This window comes from Manis javanica, chromosome X, assembly GCF_040802235.1.
Source record: "Manis javanica isolate MJ-LG chromosome X, MJ_LKY, whole genome shotgun sequence".
NCBI lineage: Eukaryota > Metazoa > Chordata > Mammalia > Pholidota > Manidae > Manis > Manis javanica.
Window position 1 is genome coordinate 17135400 of NC_133174.1, and position 15219 is coordinate 17150618.

Consider the following 15219-nt stretch of genomic DNA (forward strand, 5'->3'; position numbering starts at 1 on the left):
TGGATAAAGAAATATGGTATGTATATACATAAAATGTGATATTATTCAGCTTTGAAAAAAGAAGGGCATTTTATCACATACTACAATATGGATGAAACTTGAGGACATTATGCTAAGTGAGATAAGCCAGTCACAAAAAGATACTATTTGATTCCACTTACATGAGGTACCTAAAGTAGTCAAACTCTTAGAAACAGAGAGTAGAATGGTGGCTACCATAGGCTGGGGGGAGAGGGAAATGGGAAGATGTTCAATGGGTATAGAGTTTCAGTTTTGCAAGATGAAGTTCTAGAGCTGTTATACAACAATATGCATATAGCTAATACTACTGTACACTTAAAAATGGTTCAGATTGTAAATTTTATGCTACATGGTTCTTTCTTTTCCACAATAAAAGACTATCTTGCAGGCTTGCTAGATATTGTAGGGCCTCTCCTTGCTGGCTTCATGAAGTAAACAGCCACACTGGGTAAGCCCATGTGACAAGAAACTGCAGGCAGCTTCTAGAAGCCACAGGCAGCCTTAACCTACAGCCAGGAAGAAGACAAGGCTGTCAGTCAAGGAAATGAATTCTCCCAATACCAGCAACTTGAGTTTGCAAGTGGACTCTCCCTTGGCCACACTCCCAAATGAGAATGCAGCCTGGCTGATACCTTGAGCAGAAGACCCAGCTAAGCCATGCCTGAACTCCCTACCTAAGAAACCACAATAATAAATGTATGTAATTTAAGCCACTAAGTTTGTGGTAATTTGTTATGTGGCAATAGTAACTAATACAAAAGGTATGATATAGACAACTTGCTTTCAAATAACTGCCTTGCTGCTGTGGAACCTTGAAATAGTGTTCATGGTAGAGAGCAATGGCCCTTAGACCCACAACACCAGTCTTAAGTCATAAACATGCATGTGGAATATGCCCACGTTTTGCCTAAAAGTCACTCAGCCTCTACATCTGGTTTCCAGAGGGCAATTTCTGCAGATTTAGTATGATTGCTAATGTGCTGCCCTTCTCACAAAGAGCAAGCACTAGGCAGAAAGAAAAGAAGCATGATCACACCTCTTAAACTTCATCCAAAGGGTCTCTATGGTCTCTCTCCACCATCATTTTTTATGATCCTCAGTAAGAGCCCATGGAGTGCAATAGTAACAGCCTGGATAGATTCAGACTAGGATGGCATATAGATTTCATCTTATAAATAGATAGGGGTGGCTTGAGATGACTCCTTACAACAGGGGAATGTCTCTGCCCCAGTCTACCGAAACAGCTTTTCATTCTTTGGTTTGCTGTCATTCTTCTTGTGACCTTCCTTCAAGGTCAGAAATAAGCAGACCTGGGCATGTCTGTGGGAATTCAAGTACCCCTATTTAGGCATGTTTCAAAACACATTTACCACCCCCAACACCCATCCCTGGCCAAGGAGCTTCTTCTCTGCCCTTCTTTCTGTAGTTAGTGGGATGGAAACTTTCTGACCATTTGGCTCCCTCTTTCCTTAGTGAGTATAGTGGTAGTGGTTGTGGGGACAAGGGGGTTAAAAGTAGGCAACAGTGGTAGCCGGGAGGATGTAGCCATCCAAGTTGTGGCTATGCAGAGCCAGAAACTCAAATGTGGTCGGTCATTGTCTCATACCTCCACATCTTTCTAGATGTGCCAGCAGAAAGGAAAGGACATTCTCAGTGCCAGTGAGAAAAGACTCTGATTGGCATGACCTGGGTCAAAATATTGACCAGCGGGTGGCATGCTGGTCCCTGCTGCCACCAAGGAAAACCATCTAGTTGGGTGTAGGGGGAAAGTAATTTTTCAAAAGCAGAAAATGCTCTTCTGAGAAACAAACAACTGTCCATTACAAGCCCTGACCTTTTCTCTCACTCATAGCCGTGCTTCCTACAAAGAGCACTAAATTCCCCTTTTGCCCAAGCTAGTTAGAACTTGGTATTATCACTTGCAAACAGGAGTCCTGATTATTACCTTACTTGTTACTGACCAGCCTCTTTTAATTACAGCCTAAAGTGATGTAATACTTTGCATTTACAAAGAGAAGTTTTATACTTTTGATGGTCCACCCCTAAAGATGAAACAGCTTTCCATATCCTAAAATATAATTTTTCCAAAAAAAAAAAGAAAAGAAAATCTTGGCCCCAAATCAAAGTATCTTCTTGGGTCTGGTTTTGTTTTTTCTTTTTTTAGTTCAAGAGCTTTCTTTCTTTTTGTATCATTAATCTACAGTTACATGAGGAACATTATGTTTACTAGACTCCCCCCTTCCCCAAGTCCCCCCCACATACCCCATTACAGTCACTGTCCATCAGCGTAAGATGCTGTAGACTCACTACTTGTTTTCTCTGTGTTGCACAGCCCTCCCAGTGCCTCCCCCCACATTATATATGCTAATCTTAATGGCCCCTTTCTTTTTCCCTCCCCCTTATCCCACCCTTCCTACCCATCCTCCCCAGTCCCTTTCCCTTTGGTAACTGTTAGTCCATTCTTGGGTTCTGTGATTCTGCTGCTGTTTTGTTCCTTCAGTTTTTTCTTTCTTTGTTCTTACACTCCACATATGAGTGAAATCATTTGGTATTTGTCTTTTTCCACCTGGCTTATTTCACTGAGCATAATACCCTCTAGCTCCATCCATGTTGTTGCAAATGGTAGGATTTGTTTTCTTCTTATGGCTGAATAATATTCCATTGTGTATATGTACCACATCTTCTTTATCCATTCATCTACTGATGGACACTTAGGTTGCTTCCATTTCTTGGCTATTGTAAATAGTGCTGCGATAAACATAGGGGTGCATCTGTCTTTTTCAAACTGGGCTGTTGTATTCTTGGGGTAAATTCCTACAAGTGGAATTCCTGGGTCAAATGGTATTTCTATTTTGAGCTTTTTGAGGAACCTCCATACTGCTTTCCACAATGGTTGAACTAATTTACATTCCTACCAGCAGTGTAGGAGGGTTCCCCTTTCTCCACAACCTTGCCAACATTTGTTGTTGTTTGTCTTTTGGATGGTGGCAATCCTTACTGGTGTGAGGTGATATCTCAGGATTGTGGTTTTAATTTGCATTTCTCTGATGACTAGCGATGTGGAGCATCTTTTCATGTGTCTGTTGGCCATCTGAATTTCTTCTTTGGAGAACTGTCTGTTCAGCTCCTCTGCCCACTTTTTAATTGGATTATTTGCTTTTAGTTTGTTGAGGTGCATGAGCTCTTTATATATTTTGGATGTCAACCCTTTATTGGATCTGTCACTTACGAATATATTCTCCCATACTGTAGGATGCCTTTTTGTTCTATTGATGGTGTCCTTTGCTGTACAGAAGCTTTTCAGTTTGATGTAGTCCCACTTGTTCATTTTTGCTTTTGTTTCCCTTGCCCAGGGAGATATGTTCATGAAGAAGTCGCTCATGTTTATGTCCAAGAGATCTTTGCCTATGTTTTTTTCTCAGAGTTTTATGGTTTCATGACTTACATTCAGGTCTTTGATCCATTTCGAATTTACTTTTGTGTATGGGGTTAGACAATGATCCAGTTTCATTCTCTTCCATGTAGCTGTCCAGTTTTGCCAACACCAACTGTTGAAGAGGCTGTCACTTCCCCACTGTATGTCTAAGGCTCCTTTATTGTATATTAATTGACCATATATGTTTTGGTTAATGTCTGGAGTCACTATTCTGTTCCACCGGTCTGTGACTCTGTTCTTGTGCCAGTACCAAATTGTCTTGATTACTGTGGCTTTGTAGTAGAGCTTGAAGTTTGGGAGTGAGATCCCCCCCACTTTATTCTTCCTTCTCAGGATTGCTTTGGCTATTTGGGGTCTTTGGTGGTTTCATATGAATTTTTGAACTATGTGTTCCAGTTCATTGAAGAATGCTGTTGGTAATTTGATAGGGATTGCACTGAATCTGTAGATTGCTTTGAGCAGGATGGCCATTTTGACAATATTAATTCTTCCTAGCCAAGAGCATGGGATGAGTTTCCATTTGTTAGTGTACTCTTTAATTTCTCTTAAAAGTGTCTTATAGTTTTCAGGGTATAGGTCTTTCACTTCCTTGGTTAGGTTTATTCCTAGGTATTTTATTCTTTTTGATGCAATTGTGAATGGAATTGTCTTCCTGATTTCTCTTTCTGTTAGTTCATTGTTAGTGTATAGGAAAGCCACAGATTTCTGTGTATTAATTTTGTATCCTGCAACTTTGCTGAGTTCCGAGATTAGTTCTAGGGTCTGGTTGTTTTTGTTGGGCATTCTCAGAGGTTGTCACATATATAGCAAGAAAACCACCCTCTGAGAAAAGACCCAGTTTCTAGTTGATCCTGCTTATTATAATTTGTGTAGCACAGATGTTATCAAATGTTACCAAATTTAGATCATTCAAGCTAGAGCAAGCACATCTGGAGAATCATCTCAAATTACAATTTCATGTAGTAAGGACCTGAATTTAGAGTGTTTCTCTGGCTCCAGATCAACAGAATTAAATCTCTGCTCACCTAGTAACTTCACTTCTAGGAATCTACCTAAGGAAACGATCAGAAAATGGGCCAAAAAATTGAGTGGAAAGATGTTCATCAAAGCATTATTTATCATTAAGAAAACCCTAAATATTCAACAACAGAATGGTAAAATAAATTGCACACAATAGAATTCTAAGAAGCCATTACTTTTTTTTAATTTAAATATACAGCTGACCCTTGAACAATGCAGGGGTTAGGGGTGCTGACCCACACACTGCACAGTCAAAAATCCACATATAACTTTTGACTCCACAAAAACTTAACTACTAATAGCCTACTGTTGACCAAAGCTTCACCAATAACATAAACAACAGATTATATAAAAACAACATATATTTTATATATCATATGTATTATAGACTGTATTCTTACAATAAAGTAAGCTAGAGAAAAGGAAATGTTTTCCAAATTGTTGCAAATCTTCAAGAACTTTTTCAATGTATTAATTGAAAAAAATCTGCATATACATGGACCTACACAGTTCAAACCTATGCTGTTCAAGGGTCAACCATACTTCATGACATAAGAAAATACACTATAATGTTAATAGTAGTAATGCTAACAATTATGCCATGTACTGTGCTAAGCACTTTATATGTATTACCTCGTTTAATCCTCACAACAGTTAACCATATGAAGGACATTGTTATTTACTCATTACAGATGAAGGAATGGTGACTTAACAAAGTAATCAACACAATCACACAGATGGGGAGTATCTAATTCTAAAGCTGTAGTAGCTAAGAAGCCACTACACTATTTTGCAGAATATAAATGATAGATATATGATACCAATTTTTTGCTATCACACACACATACACACACACACACACACACACCATCCACAGGTGATTTTTTAAATATTTTAAAGCAGGTACAGCAAAGCGCAGACCAATCAGAAAGGGCACTACAACCAATCAGAATGGAAGCCTAGTGTAAACAACGAAAATGGCCATCTGGTTTCAGTTACCCTTTGCTGTGTGACAAACCACCCCAAAATTCAGTGGCTTTAAACAACCACTTTGGCAAAGATTAAGGATAAAGAGAAAGTATTGAAAGCAGCAAGAGAGAGGCACACAGCTACCTATAAGGGAAACCCCATAAGGCTATCAATAGATTTCTCAGAAACTTTACAGGACAGAAGGGAGTGGCATGAAATATTTAATGCATTGAAACAGAAGAACCTTCAACCAAGAATCCTCTACTGTGCAAGGCTATCATTCAGAATTGAATGAGGTATTTAAAGTTTCCCAGATAAACAAAGGCTTAAGGAATTCACCACCACTAAACCAGCCTTACAGCATATGTCCAAGGGACTTCTGTAGATGAAAATGTTCTTAAGCCTAAATATATTTCATCAGTGAGAACAACCCCACAGTAAAGGTAATAGACCAATTACTTACTAAGCCAGATTGAAGTTAAAAAAGAAAACAAAAGTAGTAAAATCAACTATACATAAAATCAGTCAAGGGATACACAAAAAATGCTGATTATGACAGTTAATACATAAAGTGTGGAGGTGGAAGAATAAAAAAGAAGTACTTTTAAACTGTGTTCAAAATAGAGCAACCATCAACTTTAATATAAAATGCTATATATTTAGGAAACTATCTATAAACCTTATGGTAACCATAAACCTAAAGCCTATAACAGATACACAAAAAAAATGAAAAAAGAAATCCAGTCACAGCACTAAAAACCATCAAATAACAAGTGAAGAAATAAGCCAGGAAGAGAAAGACAAATACCATATGACTTCACTTATATGCGGAATCTAAAAACAAAAGAAAACAAAACAAAATGAACAAAATAGTAGACTCACAGACACTGAAAAGTGGCTGTTGGTCACCATGGGGGAGGGGTTAGGATGGGTGGTTGGGGAGGGGGATAAAGGGGCACAAATATCTCAATCATAATATAAAAAGAAAAACATTTTATTGGCTCATGATTCTATGGGTTGATGACATACATGGGTTGGGATCAGCTAGACAGTTCTTCTGCTGGTCTTGCCTAGGGTCTCTTATGTGGCTGCAATCACCTGACAGCTCAACTGGGATTGGGTGACCCAATATGGCCTCACTTACACATTAGCAGTCGATGTTGGCTGTCAGCCGGACCCCTCTTCATGAGTCTTTCATCCTCAAGGAGACTAGGTCAAGCTTCTTCATATGGCAGCACCAGGGTTCCAAGAAGGTGTGAGCAGAAGCTTTAAGATCTCTTGAGATCTTGCCTAGAAGTTGTACACCACCACCTCTGCATTCAATTGGGCAAGGCAAGTCACAGAGCCAGTCCAGATTCAAGGAATGGGGAAATTAATTTTACCTCTTGGTGGAAGGAGCTGCAATGAATTTGTGACCTCTTTTAATCCACTGTATATACCAACTGAATGTAAACCCTGCATGTCGACTGGAAGGAAATTACCTTACTAACAGGGATTATTTTTATTAACTTCTTATATTCCTGCTTCTCCCCAGTTTTCTTAATCAGTTTTCATTGCTTTCATAAACAGAACTACAACACCTTCCACAATAGATTGGACAGCTTCACTTTGACACAGAAATCAACAGAATTCTTTCTTTCCTAGGTCTACCACTTCCTAGCTTTGGTGATTCTGTAACCCCTCTGGGCCTCTGTTTTTCTCAGTTGTGAAGATGGAGCTAGCACTATCTATTTACAAGACAGCGGTAAGGATCAAATGAGAATGAATGTAAAACACCCACGACATGCCTTGGCAGTTTCTCTTCCTCCTACATTCTCCCTCTATTCAGAGGTCCTCAGTTATAATAATTCTCTTTCTCACAAAGGTTAAATTCAGCTGTAGTAAACTACACACACATCTCTAAATGTAAACTGTGTCCTAAGGGTCAGTTTCAAAACTTAGTGCTCATTTATAACCCAAAAGAATCCAGCACAGGCTCAATAAATACTTGATTTGTTGACTCATTAACCAAATAATAGTTTTCTAAATGTTATGCAGGTAATCCCATTTATGCAGTTTTAAATATAAATTCCAGTACTAAGAGGGGGTAATGTTGGTCACCCATTGCATCTATCTATTCTATGAAAATGGAAAACCATAACTTGATTCACTGCCATGAAGAAAATTCAAATTTCTTAGGGTTCTAAGCTTCTACAAGTGCACAAACAGAATCACAATGAGCTTTTTTTAGCCATCTGTTTTTCAGAATAGGCTTTTCTTGTCATAATGGCAAAGTGAAGAAGAGCATGAAATTTAAACTGGAAAAACAGAATAAATAGGAAAAAACATATAATGCATTTTAATGAAACAATCATTACTCTAAAAATCTAAGCTACCCAAATTGAAAACGACCTTTGTTTTTACTGCAATGACACAGCTATCGTTAGTGCTTACTCATGAAGGTCTAATTTACTGCTATCAGCAAGTATAACAAGCTCTCCTGGGTCTTCCCACAAGCTAGACTGAAGCAGAGGAAGGGCCTATGAATGCTCATCCATGGGTCATGGTGTCAGGAAAGACACTACATGAACTAGCTTAGGCAGATGAGAATCAATGCTATTTTTAAAGATCTTTGAGAAAGACGTTTCATAAACTCCCATGGAGACTCACTATGCATAACATCCCCTGTGGGTGGTAAGAATAACAGAGAACCTACTTTTGCTTTCTTTCCTGCATACAGGATATTGCTATCAAATGCACAGAATCACTGTTGAAAATTAGGGGAGGGTCATTTGGTGTTAGTCCAACCTCTCCTACAGACAGAAGAATGCTGCAGGCCCCTTTGATGTTTTCTGTTTGACTCATCCCGCAACTCAGGCAGGGTAGCTGAAGCATAACTCTCCAGAGGGCCTATTTTGGAAGATGGCTTACAAAAGAAAAACTTTACCTGCAAGAGGCTTGAATATCTGTTCCAGTGGGTACAATCCAGGAATAGCTATACTCTAATTCAACCATTCTCAAACATTTTTCTCTCAGGACATTTAAAAATTATTAAAGAATCCAAAAAGCTTACCTTTGAAACTTGTAGAAAACAATTCACAAGCACATGTTTCTTTAGTCACCAGAGTAATGACATCATCACACATACTGTAAATCATTAATTCAAAACAAAAAGTTAGAAATGGGGGAAAAAAATCACTGAGGATGGCGCAAGCAAGGATTACAACTTTCAACAGCAATGGAAGCCAGGAGATAGATATCATAGACATATTGAAAGAAAATAACTTCCAATCTCAAATTCTGTAAGCAGTGAAATAAATCCTTTAAGAATTTTAAGATGAATTAAAGACACACTTACACAAGCAAAACTGGGAAAATTTTACAAAAGCGGACCTTCACTAAAGGAAGTGATGAAGAGTGTACCTCAGGCAGAAGGAAAAACAGTTCCACAGGGAAGGTCAGAGATTTAGGAAAGAATACAAAGAAAAAATAAGAAAGAAAACACTTTGTTAACTCAAAAAATTGCAAGTATGGGGGGAAATTACTGAGGAACCCAAAAAGCTTACTTTAGGAAATTCTAGGAAATACAAGAATATACAAGAGCACATTCCATGAGTCATCCGAGCAATGACTTCATTACACACAAGGTTGCCTCTGGAAAATTCCAGCTAGAGTGAAAAAGGCAAATGACGTCTTACTATTATGATGAAACTAGTTTTGACACAGACTCTCTGAAAGGATATTGGGACCCACAGACTTCCCGAGACCACAGTTTTGGGAACCGCTGCTCTAATTCCCTCCTCTGCCCAAAGCCAGGTCTCGACTTTCCTTCCTGGACCCGCCAAGGAAGAAATTGCAAACTCACTGGGTGAGGGGCCCGAAGGAGTATTCAACTCCTTTTGCGAAGGTTAATGCGGGATACGTAGGCTCCCACGTCGGGTTTCCAAGAAGGCTCCACCAGGCGCCGCCAGAGAGCGTCGCTTAAAGAACACCGCCGTGCACCTCTCCCTCGCCCGCGCACGCACAGGGCCACGCCTGCGCCTGAGGGTTCACACGGGCGCCCGGAAGAGAAGGCGGTGCCCGGAAGGAGGGGGCGGTCGCGGCCTCATTGGACGAAGTGCCTCGGCCTCATTGGACGAAGTGCCTCGGCCTCATTGGACGAAGTGCCTCGGCCTCATTGGACGAAGTGCCTCCGCCTCACGGTCAGGGCGGGGCCTCTGCGCGCTAAAAAGCGGGGCCCTGGGGCGGCTCAAGCGCTCCGCCGTAGTCGCAGTTCGTGGGTGCGTTTCCTTCACTCACCGAGGTTCGCCGGGTCATGGTGCCAGCCTGACTAGGAAAAGGACGTTCCCGGGAGACGAATGAGGAACCACCTCCTCCTACTGTTCAAGTACAGGGGCCTGGTCCGCAAAGGGAAAAAAAGCAAAAGACGAAAATGGCTAAATTCGTGATCCGCCCGGCAACCGCCGCCGACTGCAGTGACATCCTGCGGCTGATCAAGGTAGTGGGCAGCCCAGGCTCCCCCGGGGTGGGGGTGCGGCAAGTGGCGGGGGGAGCGGCTCCTGCAGGTTCCCCTTTTTTCCGCCCGCCTCCCCAGCCCCAGCCCCAGCCCCAGCCCGAGGCCGGGCCGCGCCACTCGGGGCGTCTCGGAACAAATCGGCCGCCAATCCCCATTCCCTCTGAGCTGGCTGCGCCAGGCCTCACTCAGTTTTCTGTTTCTCTCTTTCTCCTATGTGCATCGCTAGGAGCTGGCTAAATATGAATACATGGAAGAGCAAGTAATACTAACTGAAAAAGGTAACGTAGCAGTGGTGGGGTGGGCCAGGACGAGCGTCCGGTGCCTGTCACCTTCACCGAGGCCAACACTGTCTGTCCCCGCTGCCCCTCCTTGTAGATCTCCTAGAGGATGGTTTCGGAGAGCACCCCTTCTACCACTGCCTGGTTGCAGAAGTGCCCAAGGAGCACCGGACTACTCCGGAAGGTAACCGCCCTCCCCTTCCAGGAGCCAGAGACACCGAGTGTTGTGTAAAACGTAGGTAGTGTCTGCTGTGTAGAATCACTGACAACACAGGTCGACGCTACTTACTGAGAAGTTCGCCATAAATAATAGCCAGCCAGTGTTCAGACTACTGAGGAAAAAAATACATGTGCTGCACTTAATAATAGGGCGGGTTAGAAGAGCTGTTTTAAAGTATCAGAGTGCTGCGGAGACCCGGAAGAGTTAGGTATAATGTCATTTGTTGTAATTCAGTTTCATAAATGGTTCTTGTTTGACCCTAACTTAACTTACTTTTTTGTTATTGTGTTAAATCACATTTTTTTCTTTAATTTGTCCCAATCTTCAGGTTACAGTCTCTAGCTTCGCCATGTACATGGCCCTTCCGTGTACATGGATGGGCGGGGAGGTAACTAAAAGATCCTTTACACAATAAAGTAGATGATCATGATAAATGAGGTAAGGTCCTATTATCACACACTTAAAACACGGTAGATCAGAAATGCTACTGTACTCTCTTCCTGTTCTGTTTGCAAAGGACTATAAAATGGCTAGAAAGTTTAATTTGAAACCTTTGCCTCCATTTGGAATTATACACACCAGATAAAAAGGAGTTTGACTTTTTTTCTATTTTTTGCTGGTCCCTGTTGACTGGTCAGAAGACAGAGCTAAAAGGGGAAGTTTGGGTGGGTGCTTAAGTTTGTTTTCTGAAGTCTGTTCCCCAAGCTAGAAGAAATGAACCAAAAACATAAGGACTGAGGTACTTTTTAGAGAGATGTGGATGTTAAAATAATACCTATTTCTGGGTACCTCTGCTTCTGGCTTAAAAACTGGGGAGAGCAAATTGACAATGTGTGAATTGGAAGGCAAGTTCTGAAATTAAACATTGCACTTTTGGCCTGATGTCCTGACCTTAAGGAAGCAGAGTTTCTAAACTACAGAGATTTGCTATTCTGAACTGCCGTGTAAACCTGACTTTTTCCAAAGTCAACATACCAGTGTATGAATAGGATGTGAATAATGTGTGTGTTTTGTCGAAGACCATAGCAGTTTCGCTCTGGCAAGTAGTGAAAGCGGTCTCACTTCCTGAATGTGAGATCCAACAGATTGTAGAGTGGCCGGTCCATAATGCTGGTCTGACTTCAGCTAGCTCTAACGTGTGCTTTTTGCAAATACATGTTTTGAGAACAGTGAGATCATCCAACAGTGGCCTGGACTGCACTAGCATAAAAGTCAGGAGACAGTCCCACTCCGTGGCTACTTATATAATACATGCATGTGTATTTTTTAAAACCTGTAATAGGCTTCTGATTTTACAGCCACAACTTGAATGGACTGCTTTTCATCCACATCTCATGTGAAACTCTTATTGCAGGACACAGCATTGTTGGTTTCGCCATGTACTATTTTACCTATGACCCATGGATTGGCAAACTACTGTATCTTGAGGACTTCTTCGTGATGAGTGATTATAGAGGTAGGGTTGAGTTAAGAGGGGTGGCTCTAAAGAGAAATCGGGGCTTGAAGTCCCTAAGATGACTTTTTAAATGGTACTTCTCTTTTTTAGGCTTTGGCATAGGATCAGAAATTCTGAAGAATCTAAGCCAGGTACATCTTAGTTTTTGGTTTCTGAATCTGTAAGGGCTGTGGGATGATTTTAATGCTGAATCAAAATTGGGTTTTGGAAAGCAGGTGAAATGTCACTGAGTGTGTTTTACTTTTCCTTGTAATAGGTTGCGATGAAATGTCGGTGCAGCAGCATGCACTTCTTGGTAGCAGAATGGAATGAACCATCAATCAACTTCTACAAAAGAAGAGGTGCTTCTGATCTGTCCAGCGAAGAGGGATGGAGACTCTTCAAGATCGACAAGGAATACTTGCTAAAAATGGCAGCAGAGGAGTGAGGAGTGCTGGTGTAGACAATGACAGCTTCCATTCTATTTTAGAATAAATTCTCAAACTTACCTTGCTTTCTATCCTGTTTGTAGTGAAATAATAGAATGAACACCCATTCCAAAGCTTTATTACCAGTGGCGTTGTTGCATGTTTGAAATGTGGTCTAAGATGGCAATCTTGTATGCAGTTTGGAGTCAGATTTTTCCTTGAACATTTTTTTTTGAGTAAAAACAAGGTGATGTGATAATGTATATGAAAAAACTTCATTCTTGTGAGTCATTTAAATGTGTACAATGTACACACTGGTACTTAGAGTTTCTGTTTTGATTCTTTTTTAATAAACTACCCTTTGATTTTATTGGTGTAAGCCTTTTTACTAGTCCTTGATAATCTTTCTTGCTATTGAATATAAAATAAAAATAGCCAAGAAACATAACCTGGTAACTTTATAATGGTTTACCAACAGGTTTAATCCAATTCAAAGTGATCACAACCGTGCTAGTATTCTCAAAGTCTGGAAGAAGGCAGTTAATAAGGTTTTAATGTAGTGACATAAAATATGAGTTTACATTGATGACACTGTACACTTCATCTAACAGAATTTTCAACAAGAGTTTAGGAACCAAGGCCCACAGTGAGTAAGCCCATTTGTTTTACCCAAGTAAAGGGAGGTGGTAGAGATGGGATTCTCAAACATTGTGGTGGGGGTGAGTAATCTCACCTATAATAGCCTCATCCCACACAAAATGCTACAGTATTCTACAGGGAAAATGATCACTGCTAATCAGGCAGGAGCAAAAATCCCCATTTTTATAGGAAATTTGCAAAAAGAAAGGCTGGAGTTAGACTCCAGTACCACTGAGGGAAATTAGCATCTGGAGGGCTAGCCTATGGTACAGTGTTAATACAAAGGGCTTCTATGGGGAGAAACAATAGGGGTGCTTAAAATCGCCAGGAAGAAGTAAACAAAAGCTTCCTCCTGGTCTGAAAATGAGAAGAGGCCTGAAGAAACAGGTGAACTCTTAGTATTAATCATGACATTGACCTAAATTCCTAAATCCACGAATTCCCACAATAATGACAACAGTAGTTGATAAGATCCACTGTGCTGATTCTCAAGATTATTTTCCAAAAGTTGTCAAGATAATAAACTGAATCTTCTTCAGGAAATAAACACTAGGCTCTAAAGTGGAAGGGGAATTTTGTCCTGCATCCCTTTGTTTCTGTGTCTGTCATGGCTTCCTAAATTAGAAGGCAGCCATGTAGACAAGTGTGATCCTGTACTGTATTTAATAGAGAGCTTTGGGATCTATTGGTGGCTCAGAGAACATGCCACGAAAATAAGCTTACAGAATCCATTCTCAACCAGGGTCCTTGTCAGGATGGCAAGTAACTAGGAGAGAGATGCTGGCAAACATAAAAATGGTTAACAAAGAGCCTTGAGAGGAAAGAAGACATTTTGAAAATAATGTTTTGGAAAGTGAACCTCTAAGGAAAACAACTACATGCTGACTGTTGTTAAATATGTGAATAAATTAGATTAACCAAGCAAGTTACAATGTAACTCTTTGTTTTCTCATTCCTCTTAGAGCTTAGCCCTAAAGGTCCAGTGTTGTCACCATGAAAGCTTTTGTTTTTGTGTTCACTGTAAAGAAGTCCCTTAAGTTTAAAATTTAGAAGCTGAACTAACACAGCAAAAGCCCACTGAAAGTTCAACTCAATTACAAAGACATCTGTTTAATAAAATGAACTATAAAACAAATTGTAAAGCTTGCAATCACCAAACAAGTAAGAAAATATGTTCTGGGGAAATTATATGAAAGAAAATAATAACAATAAACCTGAAAACTGGGGGTGGGAAGTGAGGCCATTTAAGCAACACCTCTGAAAAAACTTTAAAATTACCATTTTACATAAAATCAATCATTTCGGAAGAATAGTATTTCAGGCCTAAGAATTTGCCAATTATCACATAAGGATGTTTTGGGGTTTTCTCTGTGTGGTTTTCTTAAATTAACTGTTATTTGCTAAGTTTATTATGTCCCTAAAAGATTTATAAAATCAAAACGTCTGATACTATTAAAACAGAAGCTGGGTTTGTCCATGCATAGGCTTATGACAGAAATCCTGCTAACCAATCTACTTACAGGGTCCATTGCGGAGCGGTGCTCTGTCGTTGGCCAAACCAGAGCCCAGGATCAACTGCTTACATTCCACAGAGTAGCCTTTCCAGGGAAAGAAAGTAGGCTTTTTCATAGAAATATAGAAGCAATAATTCAGAAGAAGCCTAACAATTTATTAATGCCTTGCACCCACTCTACCCTGCCCTGTGAGTTTCCTTTCCACTGGTTCCCTGGCAGGGTCTGGCATGGACAGCACTTATCACTGCTTCTGGAGGCAAGTAGCCGCTCACCACCTCCTGCTACAGAAACAGCTTCCTCCCTGACAGTGGCAGGCTGGCTGGCCTCCCGTTCAATCCACAGGTAGCCATGTCTGCTCCTAGAGGTCTGTTTGTTTCACTGGCCCTGTGTTTGTTTTCTTGCTTTATCATCTCTACCTGCAGCTTTTCACCTCAAGAGGACCCTGTGCTTCTTTCTCATCCTTTTCTTTGTGCTGCCAGTGTGGGCTTCAAACCAGTCAGCTGTTAACCACGGCTCAGACTGACAGGCTTACAACCACAGTATTCACAAGGCAGCCCACCCTCCATCATCATTGCCTTTGTTGCCCCCACCTATCAAAAGCCATCAAATGACCTTCTTCATAATGATCTCCCAGCACCCTAGTCCCCCATCACTTCTTTCTTATGGCTTAACATCTGCCCAGCGAATGGTTTAGTAGCTTACAGATGGTTATCAATGTAATAGTTAATAATAAGCCCCAAGGTTTAGTAAGTACTCACCAGGAG

General features: G+C 40.7%; 1 protein-coding gene and 1 long non-coding RNA gene across 3 annotated transcripts; one reads left to right on the forward strand and one right to left on the reverse strand.

The window, feature by feature from the left end:
- Window positions 1-2464: 2464 nt before the first annotated feature.
- LOC108392769 (uncharacterized) lies at window positions 2465-9518 on the reverse strand. 2 transcript variants are annotated; one of them, XR_012127302.1, is made up of 4 exons: window positions 9291-9518; window positions 8499-8572; window positions 6591-6844; window positions 2465-6280 (listed from the first exon to the last, which is right to left on the reverse strand). It is a non-coding gene; the product is annotated as an uncharacterized lncRNA (long non-coding RNA). The 2 variants fall into 2 exon arrangements; XR_001852108.3 differs by lacking the exon at window positions 2465-6280 and having other exon boundaries at window positions 6305-6844.
- Window positions 9519-9678: 160 nt separating this feature from the next.
- On the forward strand, window positions 9679-12672 carry SAT1 (spermidine/spermine N1-acetyltransferase 1). The gene is made up of 6 exons (XM_017653223.3): window positions 9679-9923; window positions 10168-10219; window positions 10317-10403; window positions 11794-11895; window positions 11986-12026; window positions 12152-12672. Exons 1-6 carry the CDS (start codon window positions 9858-9860, stop codon window positions 12320-12322), a joined length of 519 nt encoding a protein of 172 aa, XP_017508712.1. The 5' UTR covers window positions 9679-9857; the 3' UTR covers window positions 12323-12672.
- The last annotated feature ends 2547 nt before the right edge of the window (window positions 12673-15219 follow it).